The sequence below is a fragment of the Glandiceps talaboti genome, chromosome 10, assembly GCF_964340395.1.
Source record: "Glandiceps talaboti chromosome 10, keGlaTala1.1, whole genome shotgun sequence".
Classification (NCBI taxonomy): domain Eukaryota; kingdom Metazoa; phylum Hemichordata; class Enteropneusta; family Spengelidae; genus Glandiceps; species Glandiceps talaboti.
In genome coordinates this window covers 4,554,856-4,575,087 of record NC_135558.1, presented here as the reverse complement: position 1 = coordinate 4,575,087, position 20,232 = coordinate 4,554,856, and the positions used below count along the sequence as shown (strand labels likewise).

At 34.5% G+C, this 20,232-nt stretch overlaps 2 protein-coding genes across 2 annotated transcripts in view; one reads left to right on the top strand and one right to left on the bottom strand.

Annotated features, from left to right (window-relative positions):
- LOC144441145 (E3 ubiquitin-protein ligase UBR4-like) overlaps positions 1-13,715 on the top strand; it is a 76,812-nt gene extending 63,097 nt beyond the window's left edge. Inside the window, exons 93-110 of the mRNA XM_078130682.1 lie at positions 346-433; positions 821-902; positions 1,469-1,622; positions 2,075-2,200; positions 3,208-3,398; positions 3,986-4,058; positions 4,652-4,755; positions 5,519-5,618; positions 5,925-6,053; positions 6,703-6,792; positions 7,164-7,283; positions 7,713-7,846; positions 8,492-8,617; positions 8,958-9,152; positions 9,599-9,829; positions 10,584-10,770; positions 11,469-11,535; positions 11,895-13,715. Of these exons, the coding sequence (XP_077986808.1) occupies positions 346-433; positions 821-902; positions 1,469-1,622; positions 2,075-2,200; positions 3,208-3,398; positions 3,986-4,058; positions 4,652-4,755; positions 5,519-5,618; positions 5,925-6,053; positions 6,703-6,792; positions 7,164-7,283; positions 7,713-7,846; positions 8,492-8,617; positions 8,958-9,152; positions 9,599-9,829; positions 10,584-10,770; positions 11,469-11,535; positions 11,895-11,959 (2,262 nt within the window). The 3' untranslated portion in view covers positions 11,960-13,715. The remainder of the gene's footprint in view (positions 1-345; positions 434-820; positions 903-1,468; positions 1,623-2,074; positions 2,201-3,207; positions 3,399-3,985; positions 4,059-4,651; positions 4,756-5,518; positions 5,619-5,924; positions 6,054-6,702; positions 6,793-7,163; positions 7,284-7,712; positions 7,847-8,491; positions 8,618-8,957; positions 9,153-9,598; positions 9,830-10,583; positions 10,771-11,468; positions 11,536-11,894) is intronic.
- A 2,249-nt stretch (positions 13,716-15,964) lies between these two features.
- On the bottom strand, positions 15,965-17,311 carry LOC144441281 (UDP-GalNAc:beta-1,3-N-acetylgalactosaminyltransferase 1-like). The gene is made up of 2 exons (XM_078130840.1): positions 16,708-17,311; positions 15,965-16,131 (listed from the first exon to the last, which is right to left on the bottom strand). Exons 1-2 carry the CDS (start codon positions 17,309-17,311, stop codon positions 15,965-15,967), a joined length of 771 nt encoding a protein of 256 aa, XP_077986966.1.
- Between the last annotated feature and the right edge of the window lie 2,921 nt (positions 17,312-20,232).

The following is a 20,232-nucleotide window of genomic DNA, read 5'->3' as shown; positions in this document are numbered from 1 at the left end:
AATTGGCCTATAAGTGTCTATTACACCCCTTGTAGCAAGAGAGGGTGTTGGTAGTCCAAGTAGGAACTGTAATGAAATACAGAAACACCAAATTATCATTCACACTCACCTTGCATTCCCCTGGTAGCAAGAGGGGATGCTGTAATCCAAACCAAGCATGGACTGTGATACAATATCAAAACAAGCCAATCACCCAAATCTCACGCTTTCATTTATATCATATATTAATCTTTTATCATTAAAGTGAAGTTAGAATGTCTAGTATTACAACTGGGGTGTAGAAACTGATAACTCGGTGCTAGTGTTATGAATAAATCTCATATTTTTTGTATGTCTTGTTGACAGGGTGAACCAATGCGTATAGTGTACAGAATGAGAGGGTTGCTAGGCGATGCTACGGAGGACATAGTGGCTTCATTGGATATCACTAATGGTCAGTAACTCTTATCAAAGTACACTTGATATTACACACTTGTGATAAATGCATTACAAAGAAACATGATTATGCGTTTATGTGAGGCATATTTTTACTACAAAGAAAAAGAAGTGAATTTGGCTCCTTTAGTAGACAATGTTCAGTAGAGCCCTGCCGTGGAGATTAATTTTTCATACCTGGTGAAATTTCTTTTGTTCCAGCATCTTTTCTACTCATTTAATCTTTGGTCTTGTTGTAAACCAAGATATGCTAATTGAGCTCCAAAAGTAATATAAAGTAAAGTAAAGTAAAAATATGAGCAGGTTCAAAGGAAAATTCACCACCATGTAGCACACCTCCAGGTACACTGTACTTAACTTAAGATTGGGTTGTTATTTTGTGTAGATGAGGAGTTAGACCATGAAGAAGTGTACAAGATGGCTACAGTCATGGCTGAATGTGGAGGCTTGGAAGTCATGATACAGAGGTATGAAGACACAGACAGACAGACAGACAGACAGACAGACAGACAGATATTAGACAAATGGATAAAAAAAATCTTCCAAAAAACAACTTTTCGAAGGTTCTATGAGGAGCATTATTCAAAAGTGGATTTGAGGGGAGAGGGGCAAAGTGTGCATTTGAATTGTTCAGTATTGTAAGTTACTATATGAAAATCATCCTTCTCTAACATTTCATGACAAAATGTTGCAGCATTCGTGGATAAATACAAAGAGTTCTGCTTCTTTTGTTTTAAATTTTAGGAACTCTTAAACTGCTCCCTGTGGCAGATCCCTGATAAGTATTGTGTAGTCATTGAGAATACATCATAAAAGTGGATGGCAGATACATTTACTGAACTCATAGATACAGTTACCTGTCAATGTTAAATAATAACAATGTATTGAAGCCAGTGAATGGAGAGAGAGAGATTTATAGTGTCTAACAGTGTGAAATACTGAATAATAGCCCCCTAGCCTGATTCACCAATTTACAGACTTACGTATGTTGTTCCTGTATACTTTATTCAAATTCTCTTTGTGTTCCTTACAGACTTGCTGTAATCAAGGACTTAGTACGTGGCAAGCAGCTTCTCACCGTACTACTGAAACTGTTTGGTTATTGTGTCAAGGTCAAAGTCAACAGACAATTACTGATACAACCTAATATGAATACTATCAATATCATGTTATCCACACTCAATATGGTAAGATATGCACTGCAAATATCTGTTGTCAGTATACCTGCTTTCAGTCAGTAACGAACCCCCACCCCCACCCCTAACATGGGCCCAAGAGACCTCCCAACTAGAGTAGAACACTGAACAGTTTCATAGCCATGTAAGCATGAACATGTCTTGAAACCATTCTGACCAAGGATATCCATGAGAAGTCTCCTGAAGCCCTCCTAGGAATGTCCTGAAATTGTTCTGTGTGTGAACATGTGACTGTAGCATTTACTGTGCTAGACATACCAGTACCAACAAGAAAAATGGTTACATGTAATTGCTTTTATATGCAAGCCCAGTAGCATACATTCAAACCAAAAATACAGGATTTGTTTTCTGGTCATGCTACATTATTATTTTCAGATTCTGATTCTGTCTGAGAGTGAGCAAGGTGGTGGAAGTGGTTTTAATGAATTTGTCCCTATTTTCAGATTCTGATTGCATCTGAGAGTGAGCAGGGCGGTGGAAGTGGGGTTGCACAGTTAGCACAACAACTAATGGAAATCATGGGAGTTATTCTTCAAGAAGCAAACCAGGAACCAGTCACCGATAAGTCTGTAAGTACTACCAGCAACATTATGGATGTATAAATGTTAAATTTATTGATCAATAAATAAGTAACAAACACAGTCATTTCATATGTATATGATTACACTGTTTGAATTCTTATACCACCCATTTCATTTTAGTAGTTCACTTTCTCTGTTGATACTAGACCATGCAGAAGCCAATAAGATGCTGCAATTTAAGATAGCAAGTTTGAATGAATACATTTTTTTGCAACATTATGTCTAAATGAAATGAACTAACATGCCACAATGCAAACATTATATGCAGACATCAAAACATTAGCATCTGTATGTGTTTTTGTGTAGTTGCAGTACATTCTAATGGTTTATTTCATTTAGAAAAAACGTAGCAAAAAAATTCAATCTTTCTATCTTAAAGTGTAGCATGTGCAGTCTGTTATTGGTTTCTGTGTGGTTGTATCAAATGCAGCCAGTGAACAGTAACCTGCAATGCACTGTAGCTTATTATTTAGACTGACAAGATTCATCTCTGTTGGTTTTCCTGTTAATAACCAGTAACTAATGACAAGTTTTGTTGATAGCATAGGGAGCCATGAAAGGAATATACTTTCACTCTTGATACTTTGTAAGAATCTTACTACTCTGGAAATCAGGGTCTCAATTTCCTCAGATAGACACCAAATAAAACTGTTGTTCAGTGTGGTAGATTACATGAGTGGTGATAGCAGTGCCTCTGTTATGTCACAAACCCTACACCAGGGTGTAGGGTCTATGGTTATGTGAATCTGATCACCGTGTGATCATGATAGTGTAAACACTGGAAGTCTCTAAAAATATACACTGCAAGATCATGGAAACCAATGTCATTCAGTAGCTTGTATCAACTTGCTGCATCACTAATTTAAATTTGTATTTATCTTAGTAAACTGAGACCTCAGTTGCCAGAGTACTATGAACTATGCCACTCTAAAAAAAAATTCAGAAATTGAACTGTAGGTACTTTTTGTAAGTAACTGAGTTATGTTCTTTTTCAGACATCAATGATTCTGTTTGGTGATAAACCACAGTTAGTTATGTTGATGGAAAGAATCAACTGTCCCTTCGTCAGATCTAACTCTAATGTCCTGCAGGGTTTGATGAGACTTATACCTTATCTAACGTTTGGATCCAGAGACAAGATGCAAATGTTGGTCAATTACTTCAAACCCTATGTTGATTTTAACAAGTAAGTAATGAGAATACACAGTCTGATAAATAAGTAAGTAAGTAATGGTGATACACAGTCTGATATACAAGTAAGTAAGTAATGGTGATACACAGTCTGATAAACAATGAAGGTTATTGTAATCACATGTTTTTCAATACTGTGTTTATTTTAGCTGAATACATGCAAAAGCTTTACCACAGTGATAAATCCTTCTACCCAAATGATAATCCTTATTTGACATTGGTCTTTAAGACCATATCTAGGTATTGTGTATGTTTGAAACAACAAAACTTATTTAGAGTGTAATATGCATAGAACTGTGTTATAGAAAAAGTTATTGAAAAAGATAGATCTAGTGATATGGATAGGAATAGTTCTTCTATAAATGAATTAAGGGTTCTAGCTTTTTTAAATGATTTTTGTCAAAGCTGTTTTACAAATTAGAATATACAGAAAACACTTGTCAAATAATTATGGAAGTGTCAATTTTGATTTTTTGATTTCAAGACATAGCAATTATTGTAATCGAAATAAATTTTAGAATGATAGAAAATTAGACTTAGTTGATTATTGTTGTTGTTTACTTTAATTGTTGTTGTTTACAGGTTTGATGAAGAGCATAGTCAAGATGAGGAAGTACATTTGGATTGTTTTTGTGTTGTGGCTGCTGGCATTACAGTAAGTTATCATAATTGGCCTTTCCAAAATTTGCCATGTGGTGCTCTAGTTCCTGTCTGTGTGTACCTTGGGGGTATATATGGTATAGGTTACTCAGTTAATCGTAGAGCACTGCTGCTTTTTTCCTCGATGTCTGAACAATAAGAAAAACATCCCTGATTTACACTTCTACAGAATACCGAGGGACAAGGCTCTTATATATTAAGAAACGATACTATGACTTTATGATACCCCTAATTTGAGCGAGGGTACTGTATTCTCAATTTCCTATTTGCAGTCTGAAATGGCCTATTTAAACTTTGTATGTGTGGAGTCATGAGTGGTCAAATGGTCAAAGTGGCTAGTTTAGAAACTGCAGGTTGCAGGTTTGAGCCTTGTCACTGCTGTTTGTTTCTGATTGGCTAAAGTACCTTGGAAAAGATTTGAACCATGCTTTGTGCCTCAGTCTACCCACCTATATAATTGGGGACCTGGTGGGATAGAGCTTGCTAACAGGGGTACACTCACCACTGCTAATTGTTTTTAAATGTCTTAAGCCTTTGAGCTATTTTATCTAGCTAATATTGTTATTACCATTGGTTTGTTATTTTCAGAGCAATGCTAATGGTAGTGAGTTAAAGAATTTGATAATAGAAAATGATGTGGTGAAAAGTGCAATAGATTACATGAAGGAACATACTCCAAGAGGCACACTCAGGTAATGTAGCTATGATATATGCAAAGTATTCTACATTGAGACACACTCAGGTAATGTAGCTATGATATATGCAAAGTATTCTACATTGAGACACACTTAGGTAATGTAGCTATGATATATGCAAAGTATTCTACATTGAGACACACTTAGGTAATGTAGCTATGATATATGGAAAGTACTCTACATTGAGACACACTTAGGTAATGTAGCTATGATATATGCAAAGTATTCTACATTGAGACACACTTAGGTAATGTAGCTATGATATATGGAAAGTACTCTACATTGTTCTATAACTATGACAGTACTTATCCATTTACATTGTGCTATACTAAACTAAGCTTTATCTACATTTATTGTATAAATGGAGGAGAGATGTACGAACCCTTGCATAATGTAAATATGATTAAAACTGAGAGGAAAATTAAAGTCTAGCATATTGCAACATATGATATGTTATTCAGAACATTTTCACCTCCACCTCACTTATGTGCCAAAATTGTGTTATGCAATGTGTGTGTGCATGTGTATGTGTGTGTGTGTGTGCATGCATGTGTGTGTGTGTGTGTGTGTGTGTGTGTGTGCGTGCGTGCGTGTGTACATGTGTGTGTGTGTGTGTGTGTGTGTGTGTGTGTTTGTGTGTGTGTGTGTGTGTGTGTGTGTGTGTGTGTGTGTGTGTGTGTGTGTGTGTGTGTGTGTGTGTAGTCTGCTCAGATGTTTTAACTTTACTGATCCTAACATAATTTCATGCACTGTGTCACAGTTTGGACAGTACAGCATGGAAGGAGTTCATAGCCAAACCATCTTTACCATACATCCTAAAGTTACTGACAGGACTATGCAGTGGACATGCTAAAACACAGGTTGGTATGGGTAATGGTAGTTTCCTTCTCTTTAGGTGTTCAGTGCTCCAAAGTCCAAAAGTGAAAGTAACTTTGATACTTTATCATTTATGTGAAATTCATTAATCAGTTTTATTCATTCATGTGTTGACATTAGTGAAATGTGCCTACGTCAAACGTGACATGAAATTCCAATGTTACAGCTGACCACTTAGTAGCAGTGTGATCATCTGGGTTATACCTTGTAAATGTTAGGTAGTTTAACACCCCCATTCTCCTGATCTGAGGATCGTAGTATTGATAGATTTATCTTTTGATCTTTCATAGGTGTTAGTTGGAGAGCAATGTGTGCAGGCGATACATAGATTAGAGCAAGTGTCCAGTGATGAGGGGGTAGGATCTCTGGCTGAAAACTTGATGGAAGCACTGAAAGAAAACCCTAATGTCTCCAAAAAGGTAAGCATCTTTAATATCAGATGAAACAATGCTATTGTCAACAGTTTAAAGTAGAATGTGTCCAATATCCCCAGAAATCAGAGTTCTTAAAATCTCTCCAAACTTAGTCATATAAAAGCTTGTTCCTGGTCTTTTTGAAATAGTTAATGAAATTTAGAATTCATCATTTTGTTTTCAAGGAAATTTTCACTATACAGTTTAATTACACTGTAGTCGGTGGCCATATTGGATTTTAAAATGACCTAATTTTAATATTGTGACATCAATTTTAAAAAATCAATGATGACCCAAGATTTTTTTTTAATGATTTGAACTGAAAATGGGTTTGAGTTTTCTTGACAAAAGTAAGAGTAAAAGTTTAAAGACTTTATTTCTGACATGATATAAAAGTAATAAATAATCTAAAAAATTTAAGCAATCCATTTTTAAAAAAATAAAAAAATAGCATTGCACATATAAATAAAAGAGACCATTTAACTCTGATTACAATTTGATATGGGAATGTACTGGCCATAACAACAAAATTCAAGATAGATAAAATAAAACAAATGCTATGAAAAATATGGATTTTTAAGATTTTATGCAGCATCCATACTAGAAGTGATTGTCATAGATTAGTCCCTCAACAATTTATGTGTTGTATTTTCAGATCAAAGAAGTTAGAGAGCAGACCAAAGCTGAAAAGAAAAGACTAGCCATGGCAATGAGACAGAAACAACTAGGGGCACTTGGAATGTTGGTGAGTAGTGGAATAGAGATAACATTTATATAATGGTACCTACAAAGGGTATCTGTGACTTGGATGTGTGACACACACAAACTCAAAGATGATACCTGCGACCCGGTCGTACTACCTGTCTGCGCTTGGTCGCACAATATAACTTCGACTGTCGTACTTCCTATCTGCAACAAATGTTTCAATGCGAGAAAGTGATCAAAAATTTGTTGAGATAAAATGTCCTTGGTCCAATAAAGTGATAGATCTTATGAAACTGATCCTTTTTAGGCCAGTTCAAAAAGTTAACAAGTATGTAACTTTGTAGAACCATTCTTGCCAAATTAAATACATTTGTAACTCATTGTTGTCTTCCTTTTTTCTTTGTTCAAAAGACAAATGAGAAAGGTCAGGTGAAAGCCAAGAGTGCTGCATTACTACTAGAAGATTTAGTAGAGGAGTCTGGATTGACATGTTGTATATGCAGAGAAGGTTATAAATATCAACCAACAAAGGTAAGAACTTTAAAGATAAAGTCCAGTCGGACTTATTTCTGCCTCTAGTATAGATATTGTTACTGCTATCAACTTAAAGGAAAAGTCTAGCCAGACTTATTTCTGCCTTTATGACACTTGTTTTGATAACTTCTATCAACTAACACAATGCTTTTGGGTGGTAAAATAGCAGTCTTGTAACTCATTTGACTCTGAAATCATGCAGGGAAACCTACTGCACTTGCATTTTGTTCTGCCATCTTGGGGACTTCCTGCAAGGGTTTATGGGAAAACCTTGCAGGAAATGACATCACATTTTAACACATTTTAACTCTTTACCTTGAGAGTGATAAATGTGATGTGATGACTTTGGTGTTTACTGAAGTATACATTCTTTTTTATTCAAGTAACCAAGGTAACAGTAAATTTATTTTTGCTATCTTTGGGTAGGTCCTTGGTATATACACCTATACAAAGAGATGTAACTTGGAAGAATTTGAAAACAAGCCAAGGAAAACACCGGGATATGCAACTGTGTCTCATTTCAATATTGTACACTATGATTGTCATATGTCTGCTGTTAGGTAAGATCATATTTACATATATCTGTACCTTTCTTTGAAAATACTAAAATTAGTGTTATACAATCCATAGCAACTGTGTGCATTGATTATTTATAGCATTCATATCAAGTGTAAAACTATGCTGTTGTATGTGTAATTGCTTTATGTAAAGATGAGCCCTGTTCTGGTGCCTGTCAATGTCATGAATCTGTCAACAATAGCTTTGTCCCCACGTGAATTGATTCAAAACCAATTCAAACTAAATTGATGCAGTTAAAATCAGTTTCTGTCTTTCTGATGAAACCAAGCAATGAATGCAAACCAATAAATAAGTTTTGTACTGGTTTACTTTGAACCAATTTGAAAACACCCCCTTGGAGTTTCCAAACTGATTCAACTAAATCGGTTCAAAACTGATTTAGTGAAGGTCCTGAACAGCAGAGCTGATTTTGATTCAATTTTGAATAGAATCCAATTTACACATCAGGATATGGCTATTGTTACCCATGCAAAGCAAGTAAATAATCAATGACTAGAGTTTAAACATAGATATAAAACATCGTCATGCAAAAACCAAATATAATGGTTTATTTCCCCTGTAGGGACTGCAAGTTTAGATTTTTTAATTAACATTCTTACAATTTCCATACCTTTCATCATTGCTAGGCATGCTAGAGGTCGTGAAGAATGGGAAAGTGCTGCACTTCAGAATGCAAACACCAAATGTAATGGTTTACTACCTCTGTGGGGACCACAAGTTCCAGAGTCAGGGTTTGCAAGTTGCTTAGCAAGGTAAGAAAAAAGGTAGTCTGCAGATGCTAGACACTTCCAGGCCTGGTTGCCTCTGGGATAGATGGTGAACTGACTGTGAAAGCTTTCAAAACATTGACCAACATGAGACACCATTGTTTAACAATATCAAAATGATACTACCAAACCAGAAAGACTAGTATTTCAATTAGGCAGCATGATGTTTTTTTACAATGAAATTCAAATGACCAATGTGAAAGCAATAGAGACAAGTGTGAATTTCAAGAAAAATGTTCCAATGAACAATGCAGACAACATTGAAGAGGTATAAAATCATAGATAACTGTGATCAACCAATGTTTTTGTTTATTTGTTTCTACAGACATAACACGTACATACAAGAACGAACAGGTCATAGGGAACCAACATACTATACCACTGTACATGACCTCAAACTCCTAGTCCAAAGGTTTGCGTTTGAAAAGTCCTTCAGTGATGAGAGTGGAGGAGGTGGCCGGCAAAGTAACATACATTTGGTTCCATATGTCATACACATGGCATTGTATGTTCTCAATACGTGAGTATTTGTAATGTGTTCAGTTTTCCTCTCAATTTTTGTGTAACATACAATATGTAATGTGTACCCCGGAAATGATTTTATTACTCTTTTGCTGTTACTTTGTTCATGAAAACTGAAAAGTATACTCAGTAAAATGCAAGAAATAAGATCAAGGGTTGGTAAGCAACTTTCTCAAATATGGGAGAAGTCAAAATTTCGTCATTTTAGAATCCAATATGGCTGCCAAATACTGTAATAACTCTATGGAAAATAAAGATAGTAGATTTCCTTGAAGTTCTTTTATTATTTGAAAAGGACCAACAACAAGTTTTCATATTGCAAAATTTGGACCGATTTTAAGAAAGTTGATTTTCAGAGGAATTGGTCCCCAAAGGCGTAATTCTACAAATTAATGCAAAAGTTCATGAGGATGTAAACGGTATTTTCTGTTTTTCATTACACAGTACTCGGTCTGTTCCAAGGGAAGAAAAGAACTTGATGAATTTCCTAAAAGCTGGTAAAGATAGATGGGTGGAGAGTAGCTATGAGGTGGATGGACCATTTTACTACACACTTATGTCACTTTTAATACATGGACAGGAGAAATGGCAAGCTAATAGACTAACCTACCTACAGAGGCTATTGGTCACTGTACATACCAGAAGTGTTGGCACATATCCAAACGGAAACACAAAGTAAGAATAATTATGAGGTCTAATTCTAAAGAGTACAAGCTGATACTCTCTTTCAAGGTTATTGTTCAAAATGTTACTGCAATTTATAGATATGCACAGCAATGAGGTAATTTGCATAAAATATGAAATGATCTTAGAAGCATGCATATAAATGAAATAATTTGCATCTAAAATCATGTTTAGGTCAAAATTGAAAACAATCCTGGAAGCAAACAGAAGCCCTGAATAAGATCATACCTATGCTTACCCCTACACCTTTATATTAAGTTTGACATCAATTTAAATCTGATAATTAAACCATTTATATGCACTTGGAAATAAAAATCAAATGTTGCTTTAATTGTTCAAGAATCTGAAACCAATTCTCAGTTAAAGTCAAGAAAAAAAGAATGCAGAGCTCACCGTACAATGTTTTTAATAGACATCAAATTGATGAGCATTTTAGAATCCAATATGGCCGCTGAGTACTATGTTAACTGTATAGGAAAATGAAAGGTTGATGATCTCCCCCACCCACCACCACAATGTTTGGTGAGATTTAAGGACTTTGATTTTCAGGGAAACCGTCCTACCTTGATTAAGTAAGCACGTTAGAACCCCCAAAATATTTAATCTATAATTCACTTTAGATATAAATTATAAGTATTTTTCTTCATAATCATAAGCTGTTTGTCCATTCTATGTCCAATGGTATATTGATGTTTCCAAACAACAAATGTACTTTATTCATCTGTATGTTGTTATCTTAACACAGGATTGCAGACAAGTCAGTGAAAGACTACTCAGTTTACAAGCCTGCATTGATTTACTATGCCTTGCTAGATGGATTTTACACAGTGGTCTTGAAAACAGTCAGTGTAACTAGTAGCGATAACTGGGCATCAGCTGTGGCTGATTTCATTCGTAATAACGATGAAGTGTTATTAAAAGGAACAGACAAGGTAGGTAGAGATTTGTATCTGTATTAATGAAGTGATGTGAAAAGGAATAGACAAGGTAAGAAGAGATCTAAAGAGCAAGACAAAATGTTGTTTGCATTAATATTAGAAAGTTGAAATTAAAAAAAATTGTCAGTCAAAATGTTATATTATGAATATATTGCAGTGGACTAATAACAGTTTTAAAGACTGATTCCACTTCAGAATTACCTCTTCTCATTCAATGCAACAGTTTTATTTGAAACCGTCCAAGTCAAGGCAGTAGTTGATTTTCCAGTTCCAAAATGTATTGCTTGAGAGGACATCACTTATGTTGTTACATTTAGTCTCATTTTGTCTTTATTACGTTTGAAATAACATTTTCATCAGGAAATGATGGAAAGACATGTTGACTTCTTTGATCATGAGTGATTTTATTGAACAACAACTAAACGCCATCAATGATGACAGAGTGGGATTTTACAAGTGAACCCAGGGTATGATCAGGTGACAACCATCCCCCTGAGTAGCTTGTGCAAATCCCTCAGCACGTACACAATACATGGCATTGCATGGAGAAATGCACAATGCATCTTGGAATCTGTAAAAGGTCTATATGTCACTGTGAGTTGACAGAATAGACAATCTAAGGTGACAAATGGTTTTCTCTACCCACTATTATCCCACCAATTCTAATATGAATTCTTTCTCTTCTTCAACAGTTGTTATCTCAGTATGAAAGTGACTTTTTACCTGCTGATACATTCACAGAATTCTGTGATATTGTAGGTAAGTTCATCGATATTCTAATAATAATTTACAAAGTAGGAGTGTCTCAAATAATATGTGAGCTATCATTTCAATTACCACATAACCTATTGTAATGTGTTATCTATTTCTATATATCTATTTGAGAATATGTTGACTTTTATATCATAGTTTCCCCCTCTAGCATGATGTAATATGTTATTGCAGGTACCGAGAATTACTTTATGAGCATGAATGTCATGATGATACACAGATGTGTACAGGTATAGATTGTGAAAGAATAACCTCATGGTACAAGTTAATTCCTGTATGGGTATATAAAAAAAAAAAACATGGATAATTCATTTGTAATCCTCATATATATACTTTCTTTTGTACAGGATTGCTTGGAGACATTGAAAAACCAGACGACTTCATCAGTGATCTTCTCAACTCCCTTCCATAAATCTCCTGTATAACCAAGAATGATAACCCTGCACATTGAGTTGATTCACAGTAGAATTACTGAAACCAGAATATGAAAATCAAATGATTTATTCCTTGAATCAACTCTAAGACAACTGGAAGATCTACACCCATGAGATTTGTTTTCTCATTTGAAAGAATTTACCCTGTGACTAATCATATCAGTCAATACAAAGATGAGAAGCTTATAAAAAAAAGTGTTGCATGTTTTCAAATGTGATTACCAGTATAGTAATAATATCAGTGTTCCAGTAACGTAAATATTAAAGTAACCAAATATGGATAAGAAATGAATGATAAGCTTGGCATTATATAATATATTATATAGCGTGCTTTTCCCCAATTTCGTCATTTGGTATATCATCCATTGTATCTTTTTATATTTAACGGGTACAAATTCCTTTAACATTTTTGGAGACTTAATTAAGTTTGTCATTCTATCAATTGAATAATAATCTAGGCTAAACTAAACATATAATATTGATTCTGTGTCTCAGAAGAATCATTCACTGACCCAAAATTAATTTTGAACAAATCTTCACCCTATTAATGTAATATCGAAATTATAGACAACATTTTATCAAAGAGTAAGCAATTTGGTTTAATAAGTATTGAGTATGGTTTGGGTTATAGTCAAAATGTAATGGAGGTATCGTGGGGGAAAATGATGACCCTTCTGAATATATGAAAAAATATGACAGCCCTTCTGAATTGCTGAAAAAAAATGACACTGTTATTGTATTTACCCTTGTAGACAATATCTTCACAAGATAAAGGAAACATGCAACATTTTTTCCGTACAAAAGAGGTTTTTGAGTACTGCACATCTGACATTTACAATGTCATATCTCTATCTGCATTTCTTTGTAGATTGTCACTATTTTTAATTTCATATTTTAGTGCTAAAAATGATTATCACTCTAGTCTAGTTGACATATAAAACATTTTTTTAAATCTCCAGCTATTGGACAACAATATGTATGTAGTGTTTCAATCACAAATATATTGTTTTTCTTTTGCTAATGAACACTCAGTCTGACAAGACTTGTACAAGTATGTCATATTGGATGACAGTCAGTGTATTTAGTTGATGATGTCTGTATTCACCTACAGCTACAAATTGTAATGTATAACTTTGTTTTTAATCGCACATTCTATAGTCTTGCCATGTATATGACACATGAAGAGAAACTCGGACAATAATTACCTGGTTCACTTAGCAACATTAATGTAGTGACTGCTATCAACATTTACATTTATAATGATGCCATGTGTACATCACATGATGCAGTTGTGACCAATGACAGACCAGAATGCAAGTATTCAAATTTTCATCAGTTTAGTCCTGCCCACAAGTGAATCACATGATGCAGCTGCAACCAATGGCAGACTGGGATAGAAGGAATTCAAATTTGCACCACTTTAGTCCTGCCCACAACGTCATATTGGATATATTTTCCAAATCTTATATGATTGCCATCCCTTTCTCACACGGTAGAATCTTTCATTATTTTCGCTGGGTAGAGACAACTCATGTGAAAACAAATGAAAGTTTATGTAGAGTGCGTACACATCAAATCTAGCCCTTCTCTGAGTATGTAATCAGATGTTGTCATCGAGTTGAATGATTTTACACCATGGCTTCAACGCCTTTATTTGACATCATCAATTGTACTTGATTGTCATTCATGAATGTTAATGCAATTACTGCTTCTGTTAAAATAAATATGTACTGTTACTGCTACAAGAACTTAAGTGTCATACTTGTGTCAGTGCCTGGAATGAATGAAGTCATTGCTGGCCACATAAATCTCATCACAATCAGTTCTATGTACTATTGTTACGTTTTGATCTCTGCACCTAGCTGGTAGATCATGTAACTATACTAGAATCACAGTCTTAATCACTCTCATATTTCCACTTGTACAGAGAATCACTTGGACTTTAGGGAATTAACTCAGACCACATACAGTGTTCATGGTTGACTTGGATCATTAGCACAACTGAACTGATAAGGTTCAGTAGTGCTATAGGCATGGCAAAGTGTCTGTCTGTCTGTGGATGGATGTCTATGTGTGTGTGTGTGTGTGTGTGTGGGCTGATCAGTCTGAAATTTGATGGGAACATTCTTAGGGGTGTTTAGATAAAGCATTGTTCATGGCATGATGATTCCATCAGTGATAAGCAAATTAGGGATACAAATGTGTCTTTTGGTCAAAAATCTTTAATTCCAAAACTACTGAGCAGATTGGGCTGAAATGTAATGGGGATGCACCTGGGGGTGTGTAGATGAAGAAATGTTATACATGTACCATATGCTGATGTATGCATGATGTTTATGGGTGATGATAGATACTTCTTTGTAAAAACAGTTATTTTAGATTTTCCTGTGTATCTCTTTTGTTGACGTTTTTTTTGAAATTATAAAGACACCAATTACGCGTAAGCCTGACTCATGTGGATAAAACTCATATTTTAGAGAAACCACGTGGATTTGCTGATCCCATCGCCAACCCCCTCCTATACTAAACCTGACAGGATATGCCAATCAAGGAATTTGACCTGAATCATTACTTACAGTAAAGTTTATAATTATAGAATGCATCTTCGTGTCTCTTTTTCCACTCCAGGATTATTATAACATTTCACCAAATGCCAATGACCGGTGTAGGAATCATGGGACAACTTGTTTCCGAATTATTAACACAACAACCAAAGAAATAAACTAAGCAGAAACAACAATTTTGTTGTAAAATTCAACGATTGCTGAAGAAACTCCAACTTTTATGTCTCTATGAACGTGTCATGTTGGTCATGTGATCAAACCATTGAATTCGTGTTAGTATTAGTGAAAGGACAATTCCGGTCTCCAGTGAAATGATTATGTAAATTAATGAATATTAATAGACTCCAAATAAGGAAATACGATAATTCGAATCTGACATATATATCATAGCTGATATAAAATCTAATGTGATGAATACGGCTCGACATCTTTATTTACCTCAATATGCTATTGACAACAACCATAAAAACAGTTCAACTTATTAACACTTCTTTTATAAGTAAACAATAGACACAAAATGTTACAATAGTACTCTATAGCATTTCGACTCTTAAATCTAAAATTTATGGTGTGAGAAAAAGGTTATATGTTAATGACTATTTTGGCCATCTGATTTGTTGGCAAACTTTGAATGATGCAGAGTAAAGAGTGTCAACATATGAATGCTAAATAACAACTCGGCTAGCTAGCATAGCAGCGTTGGGACGATGTGATGTGTGTAACAGATGATCTTTTTAAAAATAAGACAGATTGGTTATGTCGTTTCCTTACTTTCCATAACATAAGATTATTGACTGAACAGAGAATTTGTTTGTTCATTTTTTTTTATTCTGTGAGCTGTACCTCGGTACAATAAAAGAAATCGCGCTAAATTCCCTACATCTGGTTTCATTCTAGATTAGTGGCAGCCACCTTGTTGACGCAAAATTTATAGGTTATATTCATTACCTTAACATATAGTTTATACTTTATTATAAAACATGCTTATTTCTGTGAACGAGTCATAAGTTGTATATATTTAGTCTAATTTAAGCGAAATACACTATCTATGCTTTATAAGGGTCAAGAAATCAACTTAGAATCAATATATTGTAATATGATTATCGGCAGTCTACTAGAAATAACTTATTGTAAGCTTAATATTGATTAATTGCGTTAACGTTACAGGAATTGTAACGTTTACTTCCGGTTAAACATCGAAACGGAAAAAAACACAAAACAGAAGAAAATACCCTCAAATCGTAATGAACGCTACAATCATTGCAGCTATCGCAACCTTAGCCCCTTACGTAAGAATGTATCGCTTACTGTATTGCTTATAGGGACGGTACGCGCTTTACTATGTAAGCTCAACTAAAGCTGTTGACTTTTAACGAAAATTGCACCCCATTTTGTCTACTATTAGCCATGTTGGATTTCTCAGTCAGTGATTCCTCTGTACCATAATTTTGATATACTTTGTACAGTAGCAGTGCTGTCGTGGACTGCTGCACAGTGTTTTAACTCGCTTGTTTCATACTCGGCTGGTCTCTTACAGAAGGAGCTACTGTCGATTGGCTTCACGCCAATTTTATGCAGGAGCACACCTGTCAAAGTAAAGATAAATGAAGGGGTCAGACGTCATATACATCGTATACATATGTTTATTCATAAAAACTTAATGTATTATAAAATACAATTTTGTGAACCTACTGAACAGACCTGGTGACAATTATTTTAAACTTGTTTTTGAGACTTCTTTGTAATAAAGCAGTGGTCTGAGATACTATATAGGATTCCTGGCTTTCAATAAACCCGAAGTGTATACATATTAAACGCCACAAATTAGCAGGAAGAACCCAGTAGTGACTTAATAAGCTTACAAGCTGTAATATTCTAAGCTTTATCAGCAGTTTTCGTCAAAATTTAGAAGGAAAAGCGTAAAATTTCTGTTTCTTTTTTATAACAACTTTCGAAATTTTGTCCTGTACTAAATATAATTCGAAATGAAAATAACATTTTTAATCCAATCTTTAGCCATAAAAGCGCAGACGATATTTGGAGACGTTTACACATGGCAAGTCACAGGTGCTAGTAAAATTACATTTAAATGAGAGATGGTATACATGTACATGCTTAACATAAGAGATGAACACTACATATTACAACTACTGTAGTCTTACCTAGGTAGATGTCTTCAAGCGGTATTGGGGGTGTCCTAGTTGCTTTAGCTAGTATCTTAGGTATTAGGTTGTTTGACATGACAAACGCAAATCCGTAGCAATACATCGGGTATGATGGCTCCGAATACTCCTTCTTCGAGACATAATTCCTATGAGTATTCATTCGAATCGCTCTAGCTCCAGCTTTACGAACTTTACCGAGAACGAACGCCGTGGTGTTATAATTACTCATAGCCAGTAAACGAATCTGTCTCAAAAGCCGTCGAGGGAAAATAACAACATGGTCTTCAACTTTCAATAAATATCGAACATTAGTACAATATTTTGCTATCCATTTGAACGACAGCATCATCCGTGCGGTGTTGTTGCGGTAACTTTCCTTCAAATTTCCCACCATCAAATCGCCATATTTGGCATGCTCTTGCTCGATCTTCTCTCTCAGGTCAACACCTTCAGGATATCCAACGATAAAGACATGTCCAATATTCAAAACTCCAAAATGTTGTTTCTTCAACCACGTTTCTCTGATCAGTTTTCTAGTCTCAATGTGAGAAACAGCGCTATTTATCAATACCAACATATCCATATCACCATAGCAACGCATTTCATGGTCAGTTTGCGAGTAACGAACAACGCCTGGGTTAGAATTTAGCTTCCATAATGATATCAAAGTTGGTGCGTATCCTGATATGTAAAGTAGAATACTTAGTATGCCAAAAATCACAGCAACACTCGCTGGAACGACCTGAACGACGAATCTCCGACGAGTGCACATTGGAAATCTGAAAATTAAATGCAGATTAACAGATGTGATGAACAACCAGAGGGCTTATTTCTCAAATTTCTATTTTAAACCTTCACTAGCAGACGAACAAATATGGGAGTAATATTATAAATCCATTCAAATTTGTTCATTTTAACCAAATTTTTGTAACCAGAACATTTCTAATTCTATACGATCCCAAACTAATATAAAGACTATACCTGCTGCCAAAGATAAATACGCATTCGGGAAATTTTACGACAAAAATAGTCTTGTAATTTGTTGTACTGAACAGTGTTTATTTATTTATTTATTTATTTATTTATTTATTTATTTATTTATTTATTTATTCAGGTAAACCAACAGGCATAAAGCCCATTTACAGTGTTGCCATGACAGTGGCAGAAGAGTGCAATTTCTAACTGTGTAATATATATTTCCTTACAATACGCTATCGCTGTACACGTGTAATGTGTAGAACGAAATCTGGTCTGAAATAATGAAGTAGATTTTCATGCAAATTTGTTCGTTTTTTAACCAAATTTTGGATGTCCAACCGGGAATATAAGCTTATATTGCTTTTAAAACACATCTGAAAATTTCACTAGACGTCGATCTTGGAGAATTTTGACCAAATAGAACAAAACTAGTCTGGATACCGAGTGACTCTATTTGTAAATGAATACCTAACTACTAGTTTATGTTATGTTGTAGCTTTTCGTCCACTTCTTGTAGACATGTGTATTTTACATTAATAGTAATACTTAATTCACGGATTTTTTTCCCTTGAGGGATACGCTTATAAATGTAATTTGACTAAATTGATATTTGGAATCAATCTAAAATGGTATTTGTCAAACAGGAATTTGCTTTGACTAAAAATTACTATAAAGTGAAAATGTGTGTATTAATTAATCGAACTTCTCTTTCTAAATTTCTGAGAGTAATACAAGTCTTAGAGTACATTTACCTAGAACACCACATTGACAATTTGTCACCGTATTGCAGCCACGCCTTGAAAGGAAAAGTCGACACCTTGCCAAACAGATACCAACAAGACGTAGGTACGCGTGTACCCTTGGAATATAATGAACAATCTGAATTTAAAATCTGATATAACAAAAATAGATAGAAATGAATAAATACATGTAGAAAGTATTTCATAAACAAGACATTTTACGTTCACATAAAAAGAGCAACAGTCCGCATAGTTAATAGTATTTTGTCACTCCTTCACAGAATAAAACAAAACTACGAATTCCATAACTTTCCATGTAATCATTATCATAATACAGAACTATTAAATCTTTGGCACATTATACATTTGACATTTCCATGGTTGGTTTCTTAACATTCCATGCTTTCTACCGAAGACACTTGTAGTGACATTGTACATACCTTTCACATATGATTGTACGTACTGTCGATATCATCAGAGTGAATTCTCATGAAGAAAAAATATATAATTAGATTGCCTCCTTTTCAGATATCAGAGTATGGCATCTACATGGGGTATGTTTGCATGTAGAGTGTTATAGTCAATATTGACCCTACATGGTTAGGTTTGCCACTAGGATGTTACGATCAATATTAACTCTACATGGGTAGGTTCGTGTTTAGGGTATTATGATCAATATTGACCCTACATGGGTAGGTTTGCCACTAGGGTGTTACGATCAATATTAACTCTACGTGGGTAGGTTCGTGTTTAGGGTATTATGATCAATATTGGCCCTACATGGGTAGGTTTGCCACTACTACTAGGGTGTTACGATCAATATCAACTCTACGTGGGTAGGTTTGTGTGTGTGTAGGATATGATCAATGTATGTATTCAAAATTAACCAGACTATGAAAGAGTATTGTAAACGCGTTAGGATTCGAAAGAAAGTTTGAAAGTATAATGGAAGTAAGAGCTTCACTATGGGATTTTCCGTCTTCTATATTTATATTTTCTATGAATTCTTTATATCACTTATCCTAAATAATCTAGGATCTACTCAAAAGTTCATGTTTTCTTCTAAAATATGATTTGCCTCGGCCATGGATACGTTTTAATACTGTCAACAAAAGTAAACTTACATTTTTCAACTCTTACGTAATAAGTAGTTTTGAGACCAGTTTTTTACCTTTGTGAAGAAATTGACTTTGATGTATACTGCCATCTACAGTTGACCTTATGTTTATCTTCGTCTTTCTTAGGCTGGGGAAATCGTCTCAAATAATAGAGAATATTTGTTGCTTGAACATATACCAATAATGATATACAACTGCATGTTTAAGCAACAATTATCTGCAACGATATTAGTGTATAGGGAAAATTAAAAAAAAAAAAAAAAAAAAAAAAAAAAAAAAAAAAAAAAAAAAAAACCTGGTTGTTTCTGATTACATGACTACAAGATATTGGGTAGGTAGGTCGGATTTTCATTTTATTTTACTTTTCAATTTGTAAGAATCAATTCGGTCACTATACATTCGTGATAGTTTAAGGAGGTGTAAAAGAAGAAAATGAAGACAATTATAAGTTAAGTAGATGAACATATTCTGCAGACAGTATTGTTATAGTCTAAAAAGACCTGGTTTCTCTCGGAATACAATTTAAAAAAAACCAACACAATAGATGAGACTAAGGCATGAAGACGTAAATTGCTTGCATGCAAAAAAAAAAATGTTGAGGATTGGGGCCTTAAACTAGGGTTGGTAAGGTTATCAGAAACACTATTTTTTTTATTTGGACTTGTGTAAACTATCACACTGTAGTG